The sequence below is a fragment of the Coregonus clupeaformis genome, chromosome 39, assembly GCF_020615455.1.
Source record: "Coregonus clupeaformis isolate EN_2021a chromosome 39, ASM2061545v1, whole genome shotgun sequence".
Lineage (NCBI taxonomy): Eukaryota > Metazoa > Chordata > Actinopteri > Salmoniformes > Salmonidae > Coregonus > Coregonus clupeaformis.
This window is the reverse complement of record NC_059230.1, coordinates 16,070,483-16,098,406: the sequence shown is the minus strand read 5'-3', so window position 1 is coordinate 16,098,406 and position 27,924 is coordinate 16,070,483. Positions and strand designations below refer to the sequence as shown.

General features: G+C 44.3%; 1 protein-coding gene across 3 annotated transcripts in view; it reads left to right on the top strand.

Moving 5' to 3' along the window:
* The first annotated feature begins 5,961 nt into the window (after window positions 1–5,961).
* frem1a (Fras1 related extracellular matrix 1a) overlaps window positions 5,962–27,924 on the top strand; it is a 28,550-nt gene continuing 6,587 nt past the window's right edge. Inside the window, exons 1-22 of one of the 3 annotated variants that reach the window (XM_041867635.2) lie at window positions 5,962–6,070; window positions 16,095–16,533; window positions 19,080–19,174; window positions 19,419–19,729; window positions 19,982–20,178; window positions 20,433–20,756; window positions 20,972–21,080; window positions 21,507–21,638; window positions 21,737–22,081; window positions 22,670–22,812; window positions 22,927–23,123; window positions 23,290–23,380; window positions 23,467–23,634; window positions 24,013–24,221; window positions 24,508–24,601; window positions 24,695–24,947; window positions 25,180–25,383; window positions 25,686–25,871; window positions 26,149–26,345; window positions 26,738–26,963; window positions 27,165–27,309; window positions 27,726–27,867. In XM_041867635.2, coding sequence (XP_041723569.1) covers window positions 16,291–16,533; window positions 19,080–19,174; window positions 19,419–19,729; window positions 19,982–20,178; window positions 20,433–20,756; window positions 20,972–21,080; window positions 21,507–21,638; window positions 21,737–22,081; window positions 22,670–22,812; window positions 22,927–23,123; window positions 23,290–23,380; window positions 23,467–23,634; window positions 24,013–24,221; window positions 24,508–24,601; window positions 24,695–24,947; window positions 25,180–25,383; window positions 25,686–25,871; window positions 26,149–26,345; window positions 26,738–26,963; window positions 27,165–27,309; window positions 27,726–27,867 — 4,011 coding nt within the window. In that variant the 5' untranslated portion in view covers window positions 5,962–6,070; window positions 16,095–16,290. Of the gene's footprint in view, window positions 6,071–16,094; window positions 16,534–19,079; window positions 19,175–19,418; window positions 19,730–19,981; window positions 20,179–20,432; window positions 20,757–20,971; window positions 21,081–21,506; window positions 21,639–21,736; window positions 22,082–22,669; window positions 22,813–22,926; window positions 23,124–23,289; window positions 23,381–23,466; window positions 23,635–24,012; window positions 24,222–24,507; window positions 24,602–24,694; window positions 24,948–25,179; window positions 25,384–25,685; window positions 25,872–26,148; window positions 26,346–26,737; window positions 26,964–27,164; window positions 27,310–27,725; window positions 27,868–27,924 lie in introns of those variants that run through there. The other 2 variants (XM_041867634.2, XR_005997650.1) reach the window with 2 other exon arrangements.

The window sequence follows — 27,924 nt, the reverse complement described above, 5'->3', positions numbered from 1 at the left end:
GTTAATTAAATGCGGAAGACACATTTCAGTTGAATGCATTCAGTTGTACAACTGACTAGATATCCCCTTTTCCTTTCCCTAATGCATTTCCAAAAGTAATTCATTACACTAATTGCTGCTTTTACCTTATATATGTAATTAAATAAAAGTGTCAATAGAGGGGGCTAATTCACTGGACTGAAGCAGATCATCAAGGTTCCCTGAACCTTAATTTAATTCAAAGATGCAGCTGTGCTCCATAGTTGTAGGAATGCTCTGACCTTACAGACAGACAAACATGTTCTACATAATGAGTCCACCCTTACGACTACCTTCAAAAAAAAAAAAAAACGTGCGTGCACGTGCACTCATCTATGTGTATGTGTCAGCACCAGGAGTTAAAGCTGGTTCCACTTATGTACATCTTACACAAACTGCATGTGCTAATGGGCCTCAGGGAGCAACAAACAGTTTCTCAGGGACTGAGCTAGCTGAAGAACTGTTTTGGCACATACCCTCTTTTAGATTTGTCTTCTATTTTATTAAGTTCTAAACTTCAGGATACAGGTAACAGATTTTGTGTTACAGTTTCCAGGAAGAATCTTAGAAAAGTTAGAGCTCATGTTATATGGAATACACTCTTAGATAAAAGGGTTCCAAAAGGGTTATTTGGATGTCCCCATAGGAGAACCCTTTTTGGTTCCAGGTAGAAACATTTTTGGTTCCAGGTAGAACCCTCTGTGGAAAGGGTTCTACATGGAACCCAAAAGAGTTCTACCTGGAACCAAAAAGGGTTCTTCAAAGAGTTCTCCTATGGGGACAGCCGAAGAACCCTTTTAGGTTCTAGATAGCACCTTTTTTTTGTATATAGGATGTAAAACTTAATAAAGTGTAATAAATATCCTTTGTAAATTGTATTTCTATAGGGGTTAAATCATGATAAGGGTCCGAGCGGGGGATATGGTGCACAGTGTTTTGTTAATATCTGACACACATGTCAAAGGTTATTCCAAACTAGGCTTTGGTGGAGTTGGGTGTCACTGTGATGAAGTGCACTGATGGATGCTTACATTGGAGAGAGGGTTGTGGCTAGAAGGGATACAGTTTATATCAAAGTGATTTCAAACATCAGAGAGAGTTGGCACTAGGGAGAGTGTTCAGAATCCTTCAATTTTAATCGAAGTAATTTAATTACATTTTTTCACATAAATGTAGACGTTAATGCCGTAGTTGTACATTTTTTGTGAAAATCACTACAATCATCGCACTTTAGCGGTCACCCTGATATTGACTACAAAGGGAAACCCAGCCGCGAGCTGCCCAGTGACGCGAGCCTACCAGACGAGCTAAATGCCTTTTATGCTCGCTTCGAGGCAAGCAACACTGAAGCATGCATGAGAGCACCAGCTGTTCCGGACGACTGTGTGATCACGCTTTCCATAGCCGATGTAAGCAAGACCTTTAAACAGGTCAACATTCACATGGCCAGACTGATTACCAGGGCGTGTACTCAGAGCATGCGCATACCAACTGGCAAGTATCTTTACTGACATTTTCATCCTCTCCCTGACAGAGGCTGTAATACCTACATATTTCAAGCAGACCACCATCATAGTCCCTTTGCCCAACAATGCGAAGGTAACCTGCCTAAATGACTACCGCCCCGTAGCGCTCACGTCGGTAGCCATGAAATGCTTTGAAAGGCTGGTCATGGCTCACATCAACACCATTATCCCGGAAACCCTAGTCCCACTCCAATTCGCATACCGTCCCAACAGATCCACAGATGACGCAATCTCAATCGCACTCCACACTGCCCTTTCCCACCTGGACAAAAGGAACACTTATGTGAGAATGCTGTTCATTGACTACAGCTCAGCGTTCAACACCATAGTGCCCTCATCGCTAAGCTAAGGACCCTGGGACTAGACACCTCCCTCTGCAACTGGATCCTGGACTTCCTGACGGGCTGCCCCCAGGTGGTAAGGGTAAGCAACAACACATCTGCCAAGCTGATCCTCAACACCGGGGCCCCTCAGGGGTGCGTGCTTAGTCCCCTCCTGTACTACCTGTTCACCCACGACTGCATGGCCAAGCACGACTCCAACACCATCATTAAGTTTGCTGACGACACAACAATGGTAGGCCTGATCACCGACAACGATGAGACAGCCTATAGGGAGGAGGTCAGAGAACTGGCAGTGTGGTGCCAGGACAACAACCTCTCCCTCAATGTGAGCGAGACAAAGGAGATGATCGTGGACTACAGGAAAAGGAGGGCTGAACAGGCCCCCATTAACATCGACAGGGCTGTAGTGGAGCGGGTCGAGAGTTTCAAGTTCCTTGGTGTCCACATCACCAACAAACTATCATGGTCCAAACACACGAAGACAGTCGTGAAGAGGGCACAACAACACCTTTTCCCCCTCAGGACACTGAAAAGATTTGGCATTGGTCCCCAGATCCTCAAAAAGTTATACAGCTGCACCATCGAGAGCATCCTGACCGGTTGCATCACCGTCTGGTATGCAGCTGCTCGGCATTCGACCGTAAGGCGCTACAGAGGGTAGTGCATACGGCCCAAGACATTACTGGGGCCAAGCTTCCTGCCATCCAGGACCTATATACTAGGCGGTGTCAGAGGAAGGCCCAAAAAATTGTCAAAGACTCCAGTTACCCAAGTCATAGACTGTGCTCTTTGCTACCGCACGGCAAGCGGTACCGGAGCGCCAAGACTGGGTCCAAAAGGCTCCTTAACAGCTTCTACCCCCAAGCCATAAGACTGCTGAACAGTTAATCAAATGGCCCTCCGGACTATTTACCTCGACTAACCTGTACCCCCGCACATTGTCTCGGTACCGGTAACCCTTGTATATAGCCTTGTTATTGTTATGTAATCTTATTTTTTTACTTTAGTTTATTTAGCAAATATTTTCTTAACTCTATTTCTTGAACTGCATTGTTGGGTTAAGGGCTTGTAAGTAAGCATTTCACGGTAAAGTCTACACCTGTTGAATTCAACGCATGTGACAAATACAATTTGATTTGATTTTACTACCCACTAGTCACTGTGTGAATTTAAGTATGCTCTCTCTAATTCTCTCGTTCTCTCTTTCTCTCTGAGAACCTGAGCCCTAGGACCATACGTCAGGACTACCGGGCATGATGACACCTTGCTGTCCCCAGTCCGCCTGGCCTTGCTGCTATTCCAGTTTCAACTGTTCTGCCTGCGGCTACGAAACCCCTACCTGTCCCAGACCTGCTGTTTTCAACTCTAAATGATCGGCTATGAAAAGCCAACTGAGAGACCTGAGCCCTAGGACCATACGTCGGGACTACCGGCCGTGGTGACTCCTTGCTGTCCCCAGTCCGCCTGGCCTTGCTGCTATTCCAGTTTAAACTGTTCTGCCTGCGGTTATGGAACCCCTACCTGTCCCAGACCTGCTGTTTTAAACTCTAATGATCGGCTATGAAAAGCCAACTGAGATTTATTCCTGATTATTATTTGACCATGCTTGTCACTTATGAACATTTTTGAACATCTTGGCATGGTTCTGTTATAATCTCCACCCGGCACAGCCAGAAGAGGACTGGCCACCCCTCATAGCCTGGTTCCTCTCTAGGTTTCTTCCTAGGTTTTGCCTTTCTAGGGAGTTTTTCCTAGCCACCGTGCTTCTACACCTGCATTACTAGCTGTTTGGGGTTTTAGGCTGGGTTTCTGTACAGCACTTCGAGATATTAGCTGATGTAAGAAGGGCTATATAAAATAAAATTGATTGATTGATTGATTGATGTCATTTGAACATATAGTTTTGATTTACATTTGGTTGAGTTAATCATGGCTACCCGGACTATTTGCACTGCCCCCCCCTATCCCCCCCCCCACCTTTTTACACTGCTGCTACTCTGTTAATTATTTATGCATAGTCACTTTAACTCTACCCACATGTACATACTACTTCAACAACCTCAGCTAGCCGGTGCCCCCGCACATTGACTCTGCACCGGTACCCCCCTGTATATATAGCCTCCCTACTGTTATTTTATTTTACTTCTGCTCTTTTTTTCTCAACACTTTTTTGTTGTTGTTTTATTTTACTTTTTTATTAAAAATAAATGCACTGTTGGTTAAGGGCTGTAAGTAAGCATTTCACTGTAATGTCTGCACCTGTTGTATTCGGCGCATGTGGCCAATAAAATGTGATTTGATTTGATTTGAGTTGTCAACTAACGTGAATTCAACGTGAAATCAACAAAATATGTCACCATGTCATCCCTTACAAAAAAAGATTGCCATAAAAAAACTGCAGTAACTGCAGTTGACTGTGGTATTTTGGACGCAGTAATTGCAGCATTGTGCAGTTTTACTGCAATCTTTTTCATAAGGGATTGGATTTAGGTTCAAATGTGGGTGAAAAAAATACGACATTTCATTATGTTTATTCAACGTCAGCACATTTCTGTTGTTGTTGAAATGACATGGAAACTTCATACGTTGATTCAACCTGTTTTTGCCCAGTGGGTAGCTAAAGTTAGCTACTTCCGTCTCCTTACTGCGGGACAACAATGCTCCGCAAACGGAAGCGAATGACATTGTGCTCGGGTGTTGTGCTGTCCGGCATGCCATGCATGCTCCCCTCTCCCCATTGAGTAGACTCCCCATTACGGTGACATCCAGATGGTGACCAATAATACAAGTTATTTCTTCCTCGCCCATCGAAATAAACATAAAACTTTACTTTACAAATGTTAATTAGCAACCGTCTGTTGTTGCCAACTAGCCAGCATAACTGGCTAACTAGCTAGCTATCAGGTGGGTAGGTTTGTTCGAAGTCCGAGTTCAGAGCGAGAGCGTGACGTCACTTTGACATGAGCCGTATCCCTTCTAGCCATAACCTGGCGTGAGCCATGATTTAGGCTACGTTAGACCACAATAAGTAGTGTTGGTGATGCCACTTGAGCCTATATATATAAAAAAAAAAAAACTCTTCTAGAAGACAATGCTTTTTGTTTGCTCATCTATCTGTATGGGCGAACAAGACAATGGTTCAGGAAAAGCTTTCCAAACAGCCCAGGTGTTTCCCCTGCATGGAACACGGCCTCAGGCGGCATCTGTGCATAGGTTAGGAGTAGGTTAGCAGCCGTGCAAAGTAAGCTTTTAAAAGACTGGAGGTGTTCTTTCGTACTTCCAGATGTTATCATCGTTCTATTATTACAGTGCCAATGGCCTTGACACGAAAAGCTAAGAAAATAAACTTACGGGGGTAGTGAAAGAGGAAATGGGAGCAACACAGACATAGATAAACTAGAAAGATATACTCGGAAGATGTTTTTCCAGCTTGTTTTTTGTGTGTGGTCATAATCAGATCTGAAATATTAATACATCTCAGCCCCACTCCCTGTATATAATGACAAAGATCTTAGTAGATAAACTACAAAATATGCTCAGAATATGTTTTTCTTGACTGTTGTTTTGTGTGTGGTGATAATCAAATGTGAAATATTATTCTCTCTCAGCCTACTCCTAGTATATAATGACCAAGGTCTTGGTCCCAAGCACACAGCCCTGGGAGCACTTAGAGAAACCGTTTGATCTGAGCTCTCAGTGTTTGTCTTTGGTTCTTTCCGCTCCGATTAGTCTCTTCCCTTTTTGGTCAGCCTTCTTCTTCTCAACCTTCCCTCCATGATTCCCATGGGGGATCCCCCCCTTGAACACACGCAGAGGCTCGTTTTCCCTCCCTCCTTCCTCTCCATTTTTTCCCTCTCTCATTCTCTCTCTCTCTCTCTCTCTCTCTCTCTCTCTCTCTCTCTCTCTCTCTCTCTCTCTCTCTCTCTCTCTCTCTCTCTCTCTCTCTCTCTCTCTCTCTCTCTCTCTCTCTCTCTCTCTCTCTCTCTCTCTCTCTCTCTCTCTCTCTCTCTCTCTCTCGCTCTCTCTCTCTCGCTCTCTCTCTCCGTGGGGTGTGGATTGACATTTAGGAGTGAGCAAGGTTCTCTGTCAATTAGATAGTTGCTGTGGGAAGCAGAGGGGAGCGCATGCACAGAGGGAGCTCCTGGTGGGGAAGAGAGGGAGAAGGAGCTGTGAACTAATAAGGTAAGGGCATGTCAGTCAGTCTGTCTTGCTGTTGGCTTTGCTGGTTGGCAGTCATTACAGCTTTGTTTTTATTTGTCCCCTTAGGGCAATTAGTATGTGGAGGAGTTGCGAAGAGTTGATGAGACATGAGTTTCCTTACTAAAAGACAAAGTTGTGATCTGTAGTGGTATAGCTTGTCATTTAAAGTTTTTATAGTGGGGAACGTTTCAGGTAAAGAAAGGGAAGGGCGAGGTGTATAAAACAAATAAGGTTGGTCCTCTGGATTATTTATCAATCCGGTTTCTGAATGGTTGTGTAAAGGAAGGATGATTGTATGATGGTACTTCAAGCTACCAGGAGATCAGGAATGAGTCCCCCCCTACACACACACATCTAAAAAGCACACTCAAAACCTTCCAAAATAATGTGTTGTTTTCGTGAGAAAGCTGCCTCTCAAAGCAACAACAAATATCCCAATAAAGTGGTTGTGCAAACCTCAAGTCAGTTCATGGGTCTAGTCTAGGACATGAGTCTAGGACTCTAGTCTTTCATAAAGTTCTCTTACTGTATGGTCCTCTTCAGACATGTTATTGTGTGTCCTCGTTAAGACAGAGAGACGGCTGTGAGTCTTCAGCAGCAGTACACTGTATGACCTTCACATTCTTTACACTACAGTAAGCTTGAAATTTGACTGTTAAGTATGTTTTGCGTGTCACTTTTCCAGGAGTTCATCACGGAGCCCATATTTAATGAGTCATCTTGACTGAGCTCAGTAGTATAGTCACTCAAAAATGTCCTGAAGAATTTTAATGAAACGTGTTGGCAGTTTTGTTCCGTTCTGTTTTTGAAGTCAAATATATGAAGACACATTACTCCTACATTTCCTCCCTTTGTATCAGTCTCATGGACTGGGACTTATTAAACTCCTCTCTCTTGTCATAAGAAGTCTGGGAGACATCACAACTTGGCTGTTGGACGAATATGCTGGCTGGCTGGCTGCCAAATGCTGGTCAGGGATGTTTAGAGTAGAGTACAGGACTCTTTCTTCTCTCTCTCTCTCTCTCTCTCTCTCTATCTCTCTGTCTCTCTCTGTCTGACTCCTCTTTCTTTGGAAATTGCTGGCTGCTGAGGAGCCTGTCATTAGGGAGACGAGATGCAGTGCAGTGGCACTTGGCTGTTGAGCGGAGGCAGCTGATCACCAGGCATTCCCAGCTGTGGAGAGGACCCGCTTGTCAAAGGGAAGCGCTACATTCCCAGCTCTGAAAGACCCAAATTATATACTCAGTTGAACACTGAGGACTGGCCACGGAAGTGATAGTTTGTGTCAACTTGTCTTTGAAGAGGTACAGTGGTGATGACCTCCCGAGTGGCGCAGTGGTCTAAGGCTGTGGCTGTGCCACTAGAGATCCTGGTTCGAATCCAGGCTTTGTCGTAGCCGGCCGCGACCGGGAGACCCATGGGGCGGCGCACAACTGGTCCAGGGTAGGGGAGGGAATGGCCGGCAGGGATGTAGCTCAGTTGGTAGAGCATGGCGTTTGCAACGGCAGGGTTGTGGGTTCGATTCCCACGGGGGGCCAGTATGAAAAAAAGAATACAAAAATAATAATGTATGCACTAACTGTATGTCGCTCTAGATAAGAGCGGTTGCTAAATGACTCAAATGTAAATGTAATGACTTTGGCTATCTTGTTGAGATGGATTCGTCAGAGTTCGGACCCTTGAGTAAATATGGCTTGGTCTTATACTAAACCAGTAAGGGATCTATTTGATAGTATGGTCCCTTTTGACATCAAGAGCTCCCTCTAGATTGAAATAAACATACTATATCTACAGACATTCCCCCTAAGCTTTGCCTCAAAACCCATATCATGCAGCCGCTCTCCTCAAAACTTATCCTGATTTTACAGTCAGGCATGGTATGCTGTCCTGTGTCCTCCCCATTTGACCCCCCATCAATCAGATACCGGAACTGGATTGTGTGAGTGAGCGTTCAGAAGGGCACAGGCCACCCACCCAGCATGCCCTGGGATATGTCAGTCGTAGGATCACATGACACAATTCAACTCACACAGTTATGTAAACACAGACAATGCACGCACACAAGCACAGATATGAGTAAAACAGTCTCCTCCCCAATGTACAAATAAAAAAGCATGGGGCATCACAACTCTCATCATGCCTGGTCTTACAGACCTAATTTCACAAATCAATATCCATTCCCAGGTCTAATGACTTCTAACTGGTCTGGTACAGTTCTGCTTGGGGATAACAATGTCCCATATCCCGCAAAACATTACTGGATAAAACCATGGCTTATTCAGAACGAATACCAGTTTCATTGATGAAAGCAGACACACATGAACCGATGCCAGGTCGTACTTCAGTTGGAGAAAAAAAAGTCAATCTAATTTTGAGAGCTAACGTTGGACTGACACAGAGCAGATGTCTGGGCTGTGCTGTGATGGGCATAGAGAGCTGTAAGCTTGAGGTGATGACAGAGGGATTGCATCACACCCCTGGGGGACAGAAAAGTTCAACCCTTGGGGGCCAGGTCCAGGGCCATCCTGGATTTGATGCTTTGCAGACACACACCTTTATGTCTTAAACAGACTACGCATGGACATATGTTTTCATTTCTGGTTGGTATAGGATTAAGGAGGCATACAAATTGTTATCCAAGATACTGGCTATTTTTCAGCTATGGTTTGAAAGAAATCTGCCCCAAGAATCAATGTATCTAACTGTCTTCAATCCTAATTGACTGACTGGTATTAGACCTCCATTATCTCACAGTTGTGTGACTGCTTTTTAGATAACTTCCCACTGTAAAAACATAACAGATTCCAACTGAACTGCAAGTGAAGCTTCCACCATAGCTGTCAAGCTCCTTCCTCAAACTATAATCACAAACAAAGAACAGGGAAAAAAAGCTGCATGCTTCAGTTGGTTAAGAGGGTCACATACCCAGTTGGAGTTGTACTGCAGTTAGTCGCTTGACAAATGAATTTCTGTGTGACTGACGTCAACAAAAAGCCATTCCGCCCCATTATTATGTGTTTTTCTTAGCCCACACAAGCTCCTTTCAACACTGGTGCATTGAACATGCTCCAAACCTCCCTGTGAATGCCTCTAACCGAGGTTAACCTTATAATCAGAGTCAGGGTTGGTAAAAACATGTTACGTCTTGCTCTCAGTACAATGCCAGTGGCTTTGGCTGCTTGAGGGGAAAATAGTGTCTGAAATTTCTGAGAAGCTTACTTCAGATTGGTGTGTCTTAGGTTTTTTTGGAAAAGCCTCAACCCACTGGGCACAGACGTCAGTTCAACGTCGAATTCAACATGAAATCAACCAAACATTTCACCTCGTCATTGGATTTAGGTTAGAAGTTGGGTGAAAAAAGACGAATTCCCCATACATTGATGACTTTTTGCAAATCCAATCAGTTTTCCAAGTTGAGTCAATGTCATCACATTGATCTTTTGAGTTGAAATGACGTGGAAACAACGTTGATTCAACCAGTTTTTGCCGAGTGGGAAAGCACTTGAATACACAATACTACATTTATCACTTTGTTATCCACTGAATCCTTTTGAGTTGGTCTGTTGTTTAGGAAATAACTTTGGCATTGTTGGTCTGTTTGGTTTGGTGTCAGATATATTTAGGTACACTGGACGGACTTACAGTAGTGAAAGTCAGGTGAATAAGCTCTACTTTGGCTTTAACCTCCAGAAATATCAGTGAGCACTGCTTCACTGACCCAGTGAGCAGAAACAAGCTAGCGAAGTGAACAAGATTGTCTTAACTGTGCATTCCAGCTGGTGATTTGTGTGTTAATATGTAAGTGAGGGGGATGCCGACATAAAGATGTTGGCTATGTGAATGTTGAGAGAAGACCAAAGTCCAGAGTAAAGAGAGTAGATCAAACTGTCTCTGAGAGATATCAGCTAATCCATCACTGTCTCTTTCCCATCAGCATGTAAAGACACAAGCACTATTCTCAGCACATAACAGGTGATATCTCCCTAATCTCACATAGCTCTGATTCTCAGAGCATTACCAGGGCTGTGTTCATTAGGTCACACAACCGAAAACATTTAAAAATGTTTCTAAATGTTTTGCAATGGAAAATGGGAATGAGCGTAGTAGTCCCTCCCTGTTTGTCACTTTTCTTGAGTTTGATACCTAATGAACAAAACCCAGGCCTATGGAGTGATGTTTACCCTGCCGGGAGCCTTTCTTCGTAGGGATGCAGGATATAGGGGCCGGGGCAGATGGTTGGAGTGGGCGGTTAGTGATGGGAAAGGTCCCTGGTGTTAAGCTGTGCCTTGAAATTGGCCCCTTTCCACTTTCAAATAGGGCCTAATCCTTTCCCTGTTAGGAATCTCCTTGGACAATCCGGTCGTATTCATTAGGCACCAAATGGAAGAAAATGGTCTAAAAAAACTGTGAGGGACTACTTGGGGTTGTCTAATAAGAAGCGCTCATTTCCGTTTTACATTACAAAATGTTTTTCAATGTTTTCCGTTGCATGCCTTAATGAATACCACCCAGTATTGGAGAGTATTGGCCGTTAGGGTACATCTGAGGAATCTGACTTCCTGGTCCGACCGTTTCGAGTTGAGGCCCTTTTTACGAAGCAAACTGGGTCTTTTAATTGCTAATAGATTGAGCTCTGACAAAAGCCAATGTACGAAGGGAAAGTGCACGCCTCTAGGAAACCGAGTTTATCACAGTTTCAAAGGCATTATCCTAAAACGTGATGTATAGTTAATTAGACTTGGTGCCAGTTTGAAAAATGTGTTCGGGTCCCAGATATGTTTGTGCTATAGTATCTTGCCAACTCCTACAGCACAAACATATCTGGGACCAGACCAAGACAGATCCATCCCCATCAGCACAGTAAATTGCCCTTTGAGTTGGCCATGGAACCAATTCCCTCTATCTCATTAGCTCTGGCACCAAGAAGGCTGCTGATTGGAGGGCAATCCGTGGCTCTCCTGGGTTGGGCTGGGAGGTGGACCAGTGTACTGTAGCCCCAGGCAGCAGAACACTTTGCCCATCTGCTAACAGCTAACACACCAAGGAGCATCTGGAAATAAGCAGGTTGTATCAGGAAATACTGTCATTACCACCAACTGGCCCTTGCCTTCAGGCTAAGGCCAAGTTCCAAGATCTCCAGAAGGGGAGAGCAGGGACGGGAAAAGAACACAGTCACCAGTGTTAGAATTAAAATGGCAGCTGTTAACTACAAAACACAGCCGCCTTTAAATTGAAAGGCTGCAACACTTACACATGTCAGTCATGCTTTGAATGGCGTATTGCAAAGGTACTATGCTTGGAAGTGGTTGGTAATGTAAGGGCAGCCTTAGATCTCAATATTTCAAAGTACAGAGCTAAAACAGTCACTCTGTCCTGGGTTATGTTTATTTATTTATTTATTTTATTTTTAGTCATTTAGCAGACGCTCTTATCCAGAGCGACTTACAGAAGCAATTAGGGTTAAGTGCCTTGCTCAAGGGCACATCGACAGATTTTTCACCTAGTCGGCTCGGGGATTAGAACCAGCGACCTTTCGGTTACTGGTACAACGCTCTTACCCACTAAGCTACCTGAGGGAGAAAACATTTCAAAACATTTTGAATTGGGGAGGTACAACCTGAACTTGTCCATTAAGAATGCACATTTTTGCTTTCGGTTGGAAATCATTTTTGCTACGGTATGGCCTACTGAACTACCCTGGTCTCAAGTCATACATAATTACTGTAGTGAGGAAGGACTGTAGTTGCACCTTCAAGGAAAACATCCAGAGCAGAAGAAACCAATTCATCCATGATGTGGTGACTGTGAGCACCATGGTTGCATCCAAAATGGCATCCTATTCCCCATATAGTACACAACTTGTATATAGCCTCGTTATTGTTATTTTATTGTGTTACTTTTTATTATTTTTTACTTTAGATTATTTGTTAAATATTTTCTTAACTCTTTCTTGAACTGCATTGTTGGTTAAGGGCTTGTGAGTAAGCATGGTCTTAAAGGCCCCTCGTCAGATCAGCCATCTGTATTTGGCAGTGTGTGTGTGAGTGTGTGTGTGTGTGTGTGTGTGTGTGTGTGTGTGTGGTTTAGGTTAGTGAGTTAGTGGTAAGAGTGTGGAGATCCTCAGGTCAGTCGTCATCAATATGCCCTGGAGTGACAGCCAAGTCAGTAATGTGCCAGTTGCATTGGTGGCAAAAGGGATTCTTCCATACGGCTCCTGATAGTCACACTAAACTGTCTGGTGAAAAATCATGTGCATAATGTATAATTCTTCTGCTCTCACCTGTCTTTCAGGGTCACATTCTATTTTGAGACTGATGAAAGATAGACCGATAAATCGTGTGGTCTTGGCAAGTGTGTTTAGGGTTGCAGAGGATAGACCTAATTTGAGAGCAGAGCTTTTGGAGGTGTATGGTACTGGATTGCATATACAGTGCATTCAGGAAGTATTCAGCCCCCTTGACTTTTTCCAAATTTTCTTACTTTACAGCCTTATTCTAAAATTGATTAAATTGTATTTTTTCCTCATCAATCTACCCCATAATGACAAAGCAAAAACAGGTTCAAAAAAACAAACTGAAATATCACATTTACGTAAGTATTCAGACCCTTTACTCACTACTTTGTTGAAGGACCTTTGGCAGTGATTACAGCCTCAGGTCTTCTTGGGTAATGACGCCACAAGCTTGGCACACCTATATTTGGGGAGTTTCTCACATTCTTCTCTGCAGATCCTCTCAAGCTCTGTCAGGTTGGATGGGGAGCGTCGCTGCACAGCTATTTTCAGGTCTCTCCAGAGATGTTAGATCGGGTTCAAGTCCTCTGGCCGGGCCACTCAAGGACATTCAGAGACTTGTCCCAAAGCCCCTCCTGTATTGTCTTGGCTGTGTGCTTAGGGTCGTTGCCCTGTTGGAAGGTGAACCTTTGCCCCAGTCTGAGGTCCTGAGCACTCTGGAGCAGGTTTTCATCAAGGATCTCGCTGTCCTTTACTCCAAACATAATTCATTCGATCCTGACTAGTCTCCCAGTCCCTGTCACTGAAAACATTCCCACAGCATGACGCTGCCACCACCATGCTTCACTGTAGGGATGGTGCCAGGTTTACTCCTGCTCCATGCTTGGCATTCAAGCCAAAGAGTTCAATCTTGGTTTCCTCAGACCAGAGAATCTTGTTTCTTTCAGTGCCTTTTGGTAAACTTCAAGCGGGCTGTCATGTGCCTTTCACTGAGGAGTGGCTTCCGTCTGGCCACTCTACCATAAAGGCCTGATTGGTGGAGTGCTGCAGAGATGGTTGTCCTTCTGGAAGGTTCTCCCATCTCCACAGAGGAACTCTGGAGCTCTGTCAGAGTGACCATCGGGTTCTTGGTCACCTCCCTGACCAAGGCCCTTCTCCCCCGATTGCTCAGTTTGGCCGGGCAGCCAGCTCTTCCATTTAAGAATGATGGAGGCCACTGTGTTCTTGGGGACCTTCAATGCTGCAGGCATTTTTTGGTACCCTTCCCCAGATCTGTGCCTCAACACAATCCTGTCTCGGAGCTCTATGGACAATTCCTTCGACCTCATGGCTTGGTTTTTGCTCTGACATGCACAGTCAACTGTGGGACCTTATATACCAGGTGTCTGTCTTTCCAAATCATGTTCAATCAATGGAATTTACCACAGGTGGACTCCAATCAAGTTGTAGAAACATCTCAAGGATGATCAATAGAAACAAGATGCACCTGAGCTCAATTTCGAGTCTCATAGCAAAGGGTCTGAATACTTATGTAAATAAGGTATTTCTGTTTTTGTTTTTTTATATAAATTTGCAAAAATGTCTAAACTTGTTTTCGCTTTGTCATTATGGGGTATTGTGTGTATATTGATGAGGGGGAAAAAAGTATTTAATCAATTTTAGAATAAGGCTGTAATGTAACAAAATGTGGAAAAAGGGAAAGGGTCTGAATACTTTCTGAATGCACTGTATGAAGGGAGGGAAGGAGGGAGGGAGGGAGGGAAGGAGTCATCCTACAGGAGGAGGAAGTAAAAGAGGCTGAAAAAGGAATGAGTAAACAAAGGCATGTCTGGGACTGCAGGACCGCTTCCAAACCCAGGAAGAGAGACGGGAGAAATCCGACCCCTGAGTCGTTATGATAATTGGATTTACTGTTCACTTCCTCCAGGGCTTTTTACTACTTCCTCTTTGGTTTCTTAATAAAGATGATTTACTGAGGGGAAATCCGGTTTGCTTTGATATTGAGTTTGATAAGTAATTCTTTATATATTTCGACTTTCAACTGTACGCCAGTTGTAATTTAGCTTAATCCCTAGACCCAGAGCTAAGCTCTTGCTAAAGCCACCTTCGTCAGAGCAGACAATGAGAGGCTGTATAAGAGGTCATAGTGAGTAAGCGCAATCAGTACAATATGACACCTGTGCTAAATCAACATCACTCGCAAAAATGACTCTTCAATTGCAGCACACCAGTATTCAAATGAAAAATGTGTGGCTTTGCTTATTTGCATTTTTTATTTTTCCAAATTAAATTGGAAATGGCATACCACAAACACAAACTTGAGTCCTATAGACAATGAGTGACTTTTGCCGGATGTGTGTGTCCACTTGTGTGCGCCTGTGTGTTAGTGTGTGAGAGAGAGAGAATGTGACAGGAGTCATCTATCATAGCAGGTTATTATACTGCTAGTCAGGGAAATGAACCTTGTTTAGCCGTGTGTTCAATGATGACAGATGAGACAGGTCTCTCCCAGTCAGACCCTAGTTCAAAGCTTGTGAAGTTCCCAGGCTCAGAGAGGGTATATTTCAAGTTATCAACTCATCTTTAGGGGGATGTGCTGAGACACTAGCCTGGTTAAACCAGTCTGAATGCTCACCCTTGTAAGGTTACTAGGCAACAAGAGCCCCCCCCTAAGAACTAGTCCTTGGCAGGGATTCCTGTGGTCAGCTGAAGTGCCAGTCCACAACAATTGGTCATCCAAAGGGAAGATGGGAAAATATGTCTCGCAATCATAGATGCATTAATAGCATCATTATAATTTATCCATGCAGGGTTGTTAGTCCATGTTTATGGAGAAATACAGCAGTTCTGAAAGTATCCGGCCCCTCATCCTTTGAACCAAAGAAATGCAGTCTTTGTTGCAAGGTTGTGTCCTTGCTTTCTCACTGCCAGAGCATTTTGGGTAATTGTGTTGGAGACACTATCCAGATGTTTTGAGGTCAGGGAGAGGTCAAGGCTTATCCAGCTCACTCTTTTAATTATTTTAAACCATGAGTGTATTACAGGGACACTATCATCTTATATGATCTTACCAACAAGGCTCTTGGTGCCAAGTTGATTCCACAAAGTAGTACTATTTGTAAGAGGACCTTATCCTTACTTTTTATTGTAATTATTTGGCCCTGTTCAAACTCTAAACAGAGAAGAAACAACGGTAGACATATACCACTGGTACAGAAAGCTCTTTCTCAAAAAGTGTATTTGCTTTCTTGGAGGACTCTCTGACAATATCCAGCTGGAGGATCTCTGACACAGGAAACCCCTCTAACTCCTCCTAAGCTCGTTGCTAAGCAGAAGGAGACAGGCAAGATGCCAAATACAAGCTTTTGTCAAAGACCTGTGACCAATTAGACATTGTGAACAGCAGTCTCAAATGAAGGACACCATTGTTCCTCTCATGAGAAAACAGCTAAGGTATACCGCTGATTAACTCAGAAACAGCAAACCAAACTATCTCTTCCTGGAATTAAATGGATGACATCATTTTGAACTGATGATGGCCACGGTGGACACTGGACAACTGTGTCATTTTTCTTATAAAATGGCCTCACAAATAGCATGATATAATGTGCTATATGTAAACATCTTTCTACACTATTTGTAATCGTGATCTCCTTGACAAATTGTCTAGTAATCTGATACACTGTGTTTTTAGAGGTTATGAAAGCTTATTTTCCATGACCATGGCACATTAGTTCAGGAGTTACTGACTAACAAAACATTTTTCTTTTTCAGCCGCTGTCCAATAAAAGTGAAGCAGTCACTACCATAGAGGAGGATAACCACAAACTCCTAAGACAATCTGCCACATCCACATCTGCACAGCCGTCAACAGAACAACCAACTCACAATTTATAACTCAAACTGTCTCCACTTGGTACCCATTCCATGAAGAAGCAGGAGACAGGCTTCCATTGAGTCAGGGACAGTGATGGGTTTACAGAGAGGGGCACTGCGATGGGCACTGCCCTGCCTGCTTCTGCTAGTGGCGGCTGGAGGGTCACACGGCTCCCTGGTGAAGACTAACCTGGGGTTGAGGGTGAAGAGGGGCCAGTCGGCCTACCTGCAGGAGGGAGACCTGCAGTTCCACATCCCTCGGGTGAAGGACGCCTGCAAGGTGGAGGTGGTGCTCAACGAGCCAATCACGCAGAGGGTGGGGACGCTGTCGCCTCAGGTAATGTAACTGTCTTCTTTGTAGCAGATGAACAGGTGGTAACCATTGCTTTTCCAGTTGTACGTTGAATAGTCCTCTAAGAGTGGATGATAGGAGACAAGCACATATTGAAAACCCTGCACATGGAACACAGGAACCCAAGTAAGGTGTATTTTCACCTGCCTGCTTGCCACTTAGTGGTGGTGGACCTCTGAAAATGTCCTACCTGTTACAACTGGAACAAAAGTCTGAACAACCTTTAACTGTCCAGGAGAACGGTTAGAGACAGACAACTGCCCTGGGGTAAACCTGGCAGTAAAACGCTAATAACAGTGTGTCATTGGCATGTTTCTCCTCCATAATGAGAATCCCTGACAACGCTTAACATATTGTCCTAATTGCTGATCATAAAAACAGATCATAAAGCTGTTGTACTAGGAGGTTTAGGTACGGTTAAGGGGCCAGGGGGATTGTGGTAAAGTACGTACCATGGGATGTTTCTCAAGCAGTTCTACAATAGGCTCTAGGCCAGGGCCGGCTCTATCCTTTTGGGGGCCTTAAGTGAGATTTGGTTGGGGGGCCCACCTTACAAGTAGGCAAAATGTTTTAGTGCCCCCCCCTCTTGACGACAGAGAGATAAATGTCCTTTTAAAGTTAATTTCCTGCAATTCTACACATTTTGCCATCGGTCGTAGAGAACATGTTGCAGTTTTTCTGCAGTTCTACAAATTTTTCCATGGGGCAGAAAGAAAATAATGCACTTTTATAACAGATTTCATGCAATTCTACTCATTTTGCCATTGTGCAGAAATATATTTAGCAGTTTTAAAGCAAGTTTTCTGCAGTTCTACAAATTTTGCCATTGAGCAGGGAGAAAATGTTGCAATTTTTTTATACATTTCATGCAATTCTACTCCTTTTGCCATCGGGCAGAGATACTTTTTTGCGTTTTAAGCTAATTTCCTGCAATTCTACACATTTTGCCATGACTTATTTTGCCATGATATCTGAGTGAGAGTGACTAGCAAAATCAATCTGAGCCTTTTTTAACTTGCACCTTGTGTATTTTATTATTCTGACTCTCCAGGGGCCCTAAGTGACTGCTTATGTCGCTTATACCGGGAGCCGGCTCTAGGGGCTCATTTCCTGGACTAAAAAAATCCTGGACTAAAAAGCACTTTCAATGGAGATTCTCTATTGAGGATGCTTTTTAGTCGTAGGCTTAATATGTGTCTTGGAAACAGGCCCTTAATGATTTGGACATTAAAATTGTCTTTTGGTTAGAAAATTCTTAGAAAATGCTAATATTAGCGATTGGTGGCAGTGGCTATACAAACTCAACCAACGTGAGTATTGCAGTGGATGGCATTAGTCATTGAAACCCCTTGAATCTGATATGTTTGATCCTCAGAAGAGGAAAGGGAAGGTAGATCTGAGCATTCTATGTCTGACCCTGGACACTAATTGAGCCATTGTCTGCAGGGAGAGACAGGCAGCCTCCAGGCCTAATGAAGGTCTGTTGACAGACATAGGGCTTTTCCTTGTGCCCTCCCTAGTAGCCTACACATCTGAGATGACATGAGATACCCCTACACAGCCAGAAATGTTGCCACCCACTCTCATGAGTTGTTTGGTTACTGTGTAGCCCTGTTTAAGACAGCTATTACTTGTTGTTCACAATTAACAACATTGAACGTCAAGTAGTGGCTTTAAATGGTGCTAGTTATGTGGTGGTGACTGTTGAGAGTATATTTATCCTAATTAAACAACAATGGCATATTACTAACAGAACGAAACCGCTGGTTTGGGTGCAGCTTGGGTTGCTCTATTTTGTTTGTCTAATGAATTCCTTGTCATTTTTGAGTTATTTCCACAGTCAAAACCACAATACAGAATGTGACTTGATTAATGGGTAAACAAGACAGTGGTTTGATGTTTTCTGTACCCTGGATGAGAGGAAAAACTGCTTTTGGTTTTGTTAGCATTTTTGCTCTCTCTTTTTTAGCTGGTGTTTTTTTAGGACACTTTTCATGCCCCATTGTAAGATGTACTGCAATAACCTCAAGCTACATATGTGGGATCCTTATTTGACCAGTTTTGTCACAGGAGTATAATAATCCTGCAGCAGGAAGATTTTTATTTTTTTAAAGTGATAATGTCTAGCGGAAATTTGTTTTGAAAGGCTAGAGTAGAGAAGGCTATAGTTTAGGTGTAGACTATGGCTGCATTTCGGATATACTTGTCGTAGTGGAGACAAATATCTATCTTGTGTTATTAAGCTATATAAAACAACTGTTGTTTATGTGTATGGCTGCGTTATCGTTTGAGCGAGCAAGAGACAAAGAGAACTGCGGGTTTTCAGTGAAAATATGTAAATCACGAGGATCATTTGAATTTCCTGCGGCTCAGGAAAATTCTCGGTGACAACATAGTGATCAAATTAATATACTGCACCCGTACACAACTTCTGGCACTAAAACACTTAGTATGGAACAGTATGGTAGTGTATTCTGATTTGGTCATCTCTGAAGTGTAAATCTGATTTTATTTTCACATCATAATCGTAGGTATTTGACTGCCACTACCTGGCTGATGACGTAAAGTATGTTCACAATGGCTGCCCGATATTAAAGGAAGATACTGTCAAGCTTCGACTCTACAGGTACCTGCATCTACCCAAATTCTATTCAGAGGTTCTATGACTACATGTACTGTACTTACAATTATTTTTTCCCCAACCCATTAGGAATTAACTAATGCAAAACAGAGTACATAGCAACAGGAATGTTTTATTGTACCAAGTATTGTACTCACTTATGTCCTCTCTGTAAAGTTGGCCCCACTTGTAAAATTAAGTTATGACCACTGGTACTGTTTTCAGTGTGACTAGATGGTCTTCTCCCCAGGTTCACAGAGACAGAGACCTTTACGGAGGTCTTCGTCCTGCGTGTGGAGATCATGGAACCCGACTGCAACATCATCAAACTAGGACCCAAGTCCCTGGTGGTGCCAGAGTTCTACGGCCTGTCCGACACGCTGGATGGCAACGTGGTGTCCTTCCACTATGAGAGGATGACCAGTCTTGAGTGTAGCATCCGTGTGAACACCCATGAGACACACCTCCCGGGTCATGGTCAGTTGGTCACTGGGGAGCCGGACCAGCTGGAGGCCAGAGGGGACGAGCCGGAGAGCTTCATTCCTCTCCGCCAGCAGCTAGGTATGGATGTACAGTATAATAGCATTAGTATTATAAAATATTAGTAGTAATGGTAATAAAAGTAGTAATACAGTCACTTGGTAGATTATTGGCAAACTCACAATGTTGGATGTTTTAAAAGTGGTGTTCAACATGAACTGAATTCATTTGAATGCATGAGAAATCAGTGTAATCAATGAATTCCAACCAAAATCCTTTACTTGTCCTTGAACACATCCCCCTAACATCACTCTTCCTCTGCTAATCGTACAGATAACAAGGCCAGGGCCATGTGTAAGACTGAGGACTGCCTGAAGGGCCTGAAGCTGGCAAAGGTTACCAAAGTGCCCTGTGATGAGTTCCTGGTGATGGGCCTGAGGTATCAGCACATAGACCCACCGTCTCCAGACGTAGACTTCATCGTCCTCCGACTGGATCTCACCGACACCAGGAGCGGGAGCATATACCAGGTACTTTATGCTATTTCTCATCAGAATCATTTTCTAGAAGTTACCAAAATGTTGAAGGATTTTTTATCTTGAGGTCAGTGAAAGTACTGTATCTTTGTTATTGTCGTATGCTGCAAAAGGGGACAATTTAATTTCAACTAGAAATTCAGTCTCTTAGTTAGCACAACCACACAGTAGAATGCCTTGTTGGTCTGTATGTGCGTGTGTGATTTGACTGTGTGTCTATGTGCTTGTGCTTGCGTTTGTATGTGCAGTCGGAGCGGGCCTGGATACCCGTCCACATCGCCGGCGCCGTTCCCAACCAGCCGCCCAAGCCGGCCTTCATGTCCATGTTTATCCTGGAAGTGGACCAGTTCATCCTCACGCCCCTCTCCACCGCCACCCTGGACGCAGAGGACGGAGAGACCATCAAACAGCTGCTGGTGTTCAACATCACCAAGCCCCCCCTAGAGGGCTTCATCACCCACCTGTCAGACCACACGCGACCCATCTCTTCCTTCAGCTGGGTGGACCTCAACGATATGCTTATCGGCTACCAGCCGCCCAACTCCTCCCACACCCAGCGTAGGAACTATGAGGTGCCCATTACTGTTTCCTTTGTTTGGCCCATCACATTCCCAGTGTTTAAATGCAATTTCCATTCTGTGGGATTGAATTGGAACAACCACTAGAGGTGGTGGAACAGGTCCAAAAGGGTGGCAACATTTCGTTTGGCTATACATTCCAAACAGATCTGAGACCAGGTTAGAATGTCATCTTTTTCAGGCCATCAGCTGTAGTTTCTCTTCAACAGGTGGAGTTTGAGGTACATGACTTTTTCTTTGAGAAGAGCCCCCCGATCATGGTCCACATGTCAGTTAGAACAGCAGACACCAATGCACCCAGGGTGTCATGGAACATGGGTAGGTGTCAATGGCAGTAGAGGCTGGTGGGAGGAGCTATAGGAGGACAGGCTCATTGTAATGGCTGAAATGGACTTCATGGAAGGGAGTCAAACATGTGGTTTCCACATGTTTGATACATTACATTTTAGTCATTTAGCAGACGCTCTTCTCCAGAGCGACTTACAGTTAGTGGGTGCATACATTTTCTTTTCATACTGGCCCCCCGTGGGAATCGAACCCACAACCCTGGCATTACAAGCGCCATGCTCTACCAACTGAGCGACACGGGACCATTTATTCCATTCCAGCCATTACAATGAGCCCATCCTCCTGTAGCTCCTCCCACCAGCCTCCACTGGTCAATGGGTGTATTCCAGATACACAACTTCTGCACAGATCTTGCACAGATTATGGAATGGTTATGTCACAATGTGATCTTTCTAGGTCTTAGTCTTCTTGAAGGTCAGTCTCGTCCAATCACGTGGGATCAGCTCCAGATTGTGGACAACGACAACTTCAAGGCTGTACGCATCATCACTGTCGACGGCCTCCAGCATGGCAGGCTAACACTGAGAGGTATAGAACTCATTATTCCTTCAATGGCATCATTTGATTGTTACCCTAATTTTAATTACTTCTATCGGACATCCCCACTATGTGTCCATAATCTGCAGGTGGCAAGGGCTTCATGTTCACCATTGCCGACATCCTTGCTGGTGCCGTGCGCTACCACCACGACGACAGTGACACCACCAAGGACTTCATCATCTTCCGCATCACCGATGGGCGCCACCAGACCCGGCACAAGTTCCCCATTAACATCCTGCCCAAGGACGACAGCCCACCGTTCCTCATCACCAACACAGTGCTGGAGCTGTCTGAGGGCCACACGGCCCTGCTGAGAGGATCCATACTGCAGGCCTCAGACATGGACTCAAGTGACGACTACATCCTGTTCAACATCACCCGGCCGCCGCAGGCTGGAGAGCTCATGAAGATCCCTGGTCCTGGATTCAGCGGTGAGGAGAGGAGCACTCTGAATAGACCACATTGTTTTATAATGAAATGCAGTTACAAGGCACAGCTATGGTGCACACTTTGGTTCCCAGCTGAATGCAATTGCAAGGTATAGCAATGGGGAACATTTGCAGAGCTTTGTTATGTGATGACCCACTTGTTGTCTAGTTTGATAATCATATGCCAGTTTTAGAATACAATACTTCAATATACAGGTAACTGCCAAAATAAAGGAAACACTTGAGTAAATAAGGGATACAAAGTATATTGAAAGCAGGTGCTTCCACACAGGTTTGTTTTTTGAGTTAATTAACCAGTTAACATCACATTAGGGTCATATATAAAAATGCCCATCCACAGGGCACGAGTGGTCACTGAATGGTTTGAAAACAGATCTCAACCCAATTAAACACTTGTGGGAGAATCTGGAGCGGCGCCTGAGACAGCTTTTTCCACCACCATCAACAAAACACCAAATGATGGAATGTCTCGTGGAAGAATGCTGTCGCATCCCTCCAATAGAGTTCCAAACACTTGTAGAATTTACGCTAGAATCTACACAGTGGTGTTCTTTTCCTTGGTCCTCTTAGGTTATCCTGTCAGTCGTTTCCTGCAGAAGGACCTGTTCCACTCTGTGGTCTACTACCGCCATCTAGGGAATGAGGTGTTTGATGACTCCTTCGAAGTGGTGCTCTCAGACTTCCATGACCCACCCAACCTTTCAGAACCTCAGGTGAGTAGTACCATTACTGGATCGTGTACAATTGTAGATTCATAAAGTTGGATTGAATTGAATTCAAACTCCCCAAATGTCATTCAAAGCTAATGTTGTCTCCCACCTTTGCAGATCATAGTGGTGCACATCAACCCTGTGCCTGACCAGCCACCTAAAGAGGTCCCTGGGGTGACTCGGTGCCTGGTGGTCAAAGAGACAGAGGTGGTCCACCTGACCAAGAAGCAGCTTCACTTCATCGATCTGGAGTCACCTGACAGTGAGCTCACATACACAGTTACCACTCCGCCCTTCTACAGCAGGTCTTATGGGTAAGCATCTCATGTAGAGTTAAGTTTGTTTTTGCCATTTGCAGGTATAGAATGCATACTGTACACTTGGTACCATTGGGGAAGAATGATACCAATGCTAATACTTTAAGGCATCCCCCTTCCAACTCGACTGTTACACTCAATGTACTATTTTCCTGTTGGCCAGGGGCCATGATGCAGGGAGGCTATTCCTGGTTGACAGCATTCCCAAATTCACCAAGGATCCTGAAGCACCAGTGTTAAGGTTATTCACACAGGTAAGCTCAGATATATTTACTCCCACGTTACTTTGGCTGGACGGGGAAATGTCAGACTTGGTTAACTAACGCCTTTATCGTTCCAGCATGCAGTCAACTACATGAAAGTGGCCTACATGCCTCCCATCCTGGACATTGGGCCTTACCCAGAGCACATCCAGTTGGTGCTCTCCGTCACCAACCAGCAGGGAACCACAGTTGCTGGCATCTGCTTCAACATTACTGTTGTGCCAGTGGACAACCTGGCCCCAGAGGTATAGGGTGGTGGTCAAAGTTATCAAGCTAGCTAACACTTCTGTGTACTGGTAGGCTAACCCCCAACCTGTCACAAACATGCTAGCGCTGCCAAACTCAAGCTAACTCTACCACAAGCTGTCTAGGAGTAGCTGAAGCAGGTTGAAGACTCTACACCAGGGCAATTGAGGCCCTCGAAGGCCAAAGTACTACTGGGTTTTATTTTCTACCTGGCAGTTAATTGGTCAATTTATATCATGAATTGGCCAGAAAATTGACTTAGCTGGTTTCCCAGGTCAGAATTAGCCCTTAAATAGAAGAATGAGAGCCAGAAGTGTTTCATCCCTTCAGGCCCTTCATTGAACAACCCTGCTGTATACTGTATGTTCCCTCCCCAGGTGCACATTAAACCTCTGACAGTGGACGAGGGTGGGGAGTGCTGGGTGGGACCGGACCACCTGCTGCTGACAGACCATGATTCTACAGAGGAGAGCCTGAGAGTGGAGCTGAAGAGAGAGCCTCAGCATGGAGCTGTTCAGCTGGGTGGCTTCCCCATGAAACCGGGCCAGGCCTTCACTGTTCGCGACCTGAAAAGCTTAAAAGTTAGGTCAGATATGATTGATGACACTTCCTTACTGCACCTTATCACACTGCAATGCTCATGTGAAGTTTGGACATGTTGGCTGTGTTCCAATGGCCACACTATATACCGTTTAGAATGTATACCCAATAGAATGCTTGATTCTAAGCATAATGCTAGTATGGATTTTGGAACAGTCGCTAGCTATCTATATACAGCATGGACACAAACTGATTCAATAACAAGGAGAGTCAAATTGTGTCAACAATCATATTGTATTGTCGACTACAATTGTGTTGGTTTGTCCATGCAGATATCATCACGACAGCTCGGAAACGGTGGGAGATGCCATTGAATTAATTGCTACCGATGGGATTAATGCAATCAACTTTGTTCTGGAAGTTAAGGTACTGTAAACCATTTTGATGCTAACAGAGACAAAAAGATCTTACAGTGAATGTTTGCTGTATGAGAGTCATATACCATATCTTTGTCAACAGGTGACACTGATCAATGATGAGGTTCCAGTTCTAATGCCAGGTCTGAAACCTGTTCTGGACTGTGCAGAGGGACAGGAAGTCATCATCACCGCTGAGTACATCTACGCCACAGACGCAGACAGTGACGACAACAGTCTGACCTACATGATTGCCCGCCAGCCATACAATGGCGTAGTGCGCAAAAATGCCATTGTGGTCGATCACTTCATTCAGGCAGACATTGCCGCAGGGATTATCACCTACAAACACACAGGTATTATTGTTAAATCTATTTATCAATGACTCTACCTCATCCATGTACCACCATAAATGTGTATTGGTGGTTTATGACATTCCATTTTTTGTTTTGTTTTATTATATGTTATACATTAACCCTAACATTTTACAACTGTTTCTCCGCGAGTCAAAAAACATGATTATAACCATATTATTTCATCCCATTCTTTGAAGCCAAAAACTGCAATCACGTTTCTTATGTCTCTCAGGAGCGGAGATTGGACTAGCCCCTCGACACGACACAATCACGTTTGTGATATCCGACGGACAGGCGGAGAACGTTCCGTCATGCTGTAATGACCGAGGGGACACATTCAAAAGAGGCAGAACACAAGTCCAGGAGAGCCTGCCTCTGTATGACCTGATGGTCACCGTGTTACCTGTGGACAGTCAGATGCCTTCTATTGCAACAGGTAATGAATGCAGTGATGTTGGAGCAATGTTGCAGCGATGCCTATGATTATTTTTATGAAGGTTCAGACATTATTAGTATCCTTGAGATTTGTGAAATGGTTCAAGAGCAAACGTAACCCCAAATTAGCAAGTGCAGGCTAGTGGAAGAAAATACTGAAAGCAACATTCTGGGCTCATCAACAGAAAAGTAAAATATTGAGCAATACTGTATAGTTTATTCCACTACTATTTTCTCTCACAATTATACCTAAATGGTCAATCAATATATCTTCAATATGGATATTCTCCTCCTCCTTTGTAGGAGATGTGTTTGTGGTGGATGAGGGGGGTGTGGCCCCTATAACTGTAGCCCACCTCAGGGCCTCGGATGTGGACACTCCTCTGGAGGAGCTGGTGATCAGCCTGGTCTCTCCTCCCCAGTATGGCTACATTGAGAATACTCTGCCCAGTCCTGGATTTGAGAAAAGCAACACAGGCATCAGCATTGGTGAGTAGCTTTAACCCCATCATATTTGTCTTCATTGAACACCATTCACATCACAGGCTTTCCACTTTTTCATAGACTGTAATGCTGTAACCTCAAGCCATATGGAATCCTCATAAGCAGTGAACAATCCACTGCTTTCTTTTCCTAAATAAATCACTTGTTACATTAACCTTTGTAAAAACTCAAACTTTGTCCCCTTTTCGTAGTATGTATAACCGGTATGTACTTTATTAACTGTAAAGGTTCCATACTGTTCAACCTCAGCATCTCTCCTCAGCTTCCTTCTCCTACAGTGACATCATGAATGGACATGTGAACTACGTCCAGTCCAGACACCAGAGGATCGAGCCAACCGCTGACCAGTTCATGCTCTGTGTCTCTGACGGGAAACACACCTCTGCCCACGTCCACTTCTACACCATCATCAGCCCCATCAATGACGAGGTCCCGGAGTTTCTCGCCAGAAATATCACGGTGAGTCACCCGTCGTCAAGCTGTCAATTATCCACAGCAGAGGTCACCACCAACTCCGGTCCTGGAGAGTTACTGCATGTGGAGGGTGTTATTCAAGCCCAACACACCTGGTCCAGGCTGAAAACCATAATTAGTGGAATGAGGTGTGCTAGTGCTGGTCTGAAACAAAACCCTGCACTTCTTGTAGCTTTCCTGGGCCGGATTTGGAGGCCCCTGGTCTACACCATATAAAGCTATTATAGATCACTCTCTGATTTCACATTTACAACAACTGAAATGATAGGTAATGGCTCCTAACCACCTATTCTATAGTACAACATGCCTCAAAGCACTCTAAGACCACATCAGGACCGATTTAACCGACGTCCCCATTAATGTTCCCATGTAAAAAGGTGCGAGAGGGACATATGAAGGAGCTGGACCCTACTGTTATAAACGCGGTGGATCTGGATGTCCCTAAGAACAACCTGCTGTTCAGCGTGGTCCAGGCCCCGCAGCATGGCACCATCATGGGCCGAACGTATGGCAACGACGTGCCCACCAATGGAAGACCCGTCAACAGGCGCAGGGACGTAGAGGTGCTGGTCCAGGACTTCACCATGCAGGAGCTGAGGAATGGTACTGTACCGTGACTAACTTCTTGTGACTCAGAGGCTGTCCTAATATGGACACCGTAGCACTGTGCCATTATTGAGACTGGTGATCCTGAAGAGCATGAAAAAACTGTTGAGACTCAAAAAAAAAAAGTTTTTGTGATCTTCAGTCGTGGTGTTATACATACAGGCACATTCAAATAATGAGTTCACCTCCACTGTTCAGGTATGTCTCTGATGTACATGCACGATGACTCTGAGAACATGGTGGACAGCTTCACCATCCAGCTGACCGATGGGAAACACAAGCTCCACAGACACGTGATGGTCAACGTACTCCCTGTCAATGATGAGGAGCCTCGAGTCATAAGGTAACAGATGGGACTTGTTACATTTACACAGAGAAAACATTTCATTGATGTCCACATGTTCTGTAAAGTTTACTATGAGTTTACTTCACCAATAATCCATAGATGGAACATACTGCAACCAGTTTACAACAGGTAGTATAAACTTCCTCCCTCCTAATCTAGACTTCCCTTATATCTGTGCTCCCCCTTCTGGCTTTCCTGAGTACTACATCACCATTTCTCCTTCACGTTTACATTAGGTACACATTTCACATAAGTTAATAAACAAACAGTTTGGGTGAAGTTTCCCCTAGGTACAGATCTAGGATCAGTTTCCGGTCCCCCAGTCCTAACCTTAACCATTAGTGGGGAAAATGCAAAACTGACCAAAGCAACTTCACCCTACTCCTAAACAAACATGGTTGTCTGCCATATAGGAACAATGGACTGGAGGTGGAGGCAGGCGAGGCTAGGCTGATCTCCAGTGCTATTCTCTTTGCTCAGGACAGCGACACTACCTCCCAGGAGATAGTCTACATGTTGGAGAGCATTCCCACTCAGGGACTGCTACAGGTTAAGGTCAGTACATTCCTGTATCATCTGATATGAACTGGTAGGTGTTATTAACAAATGCCA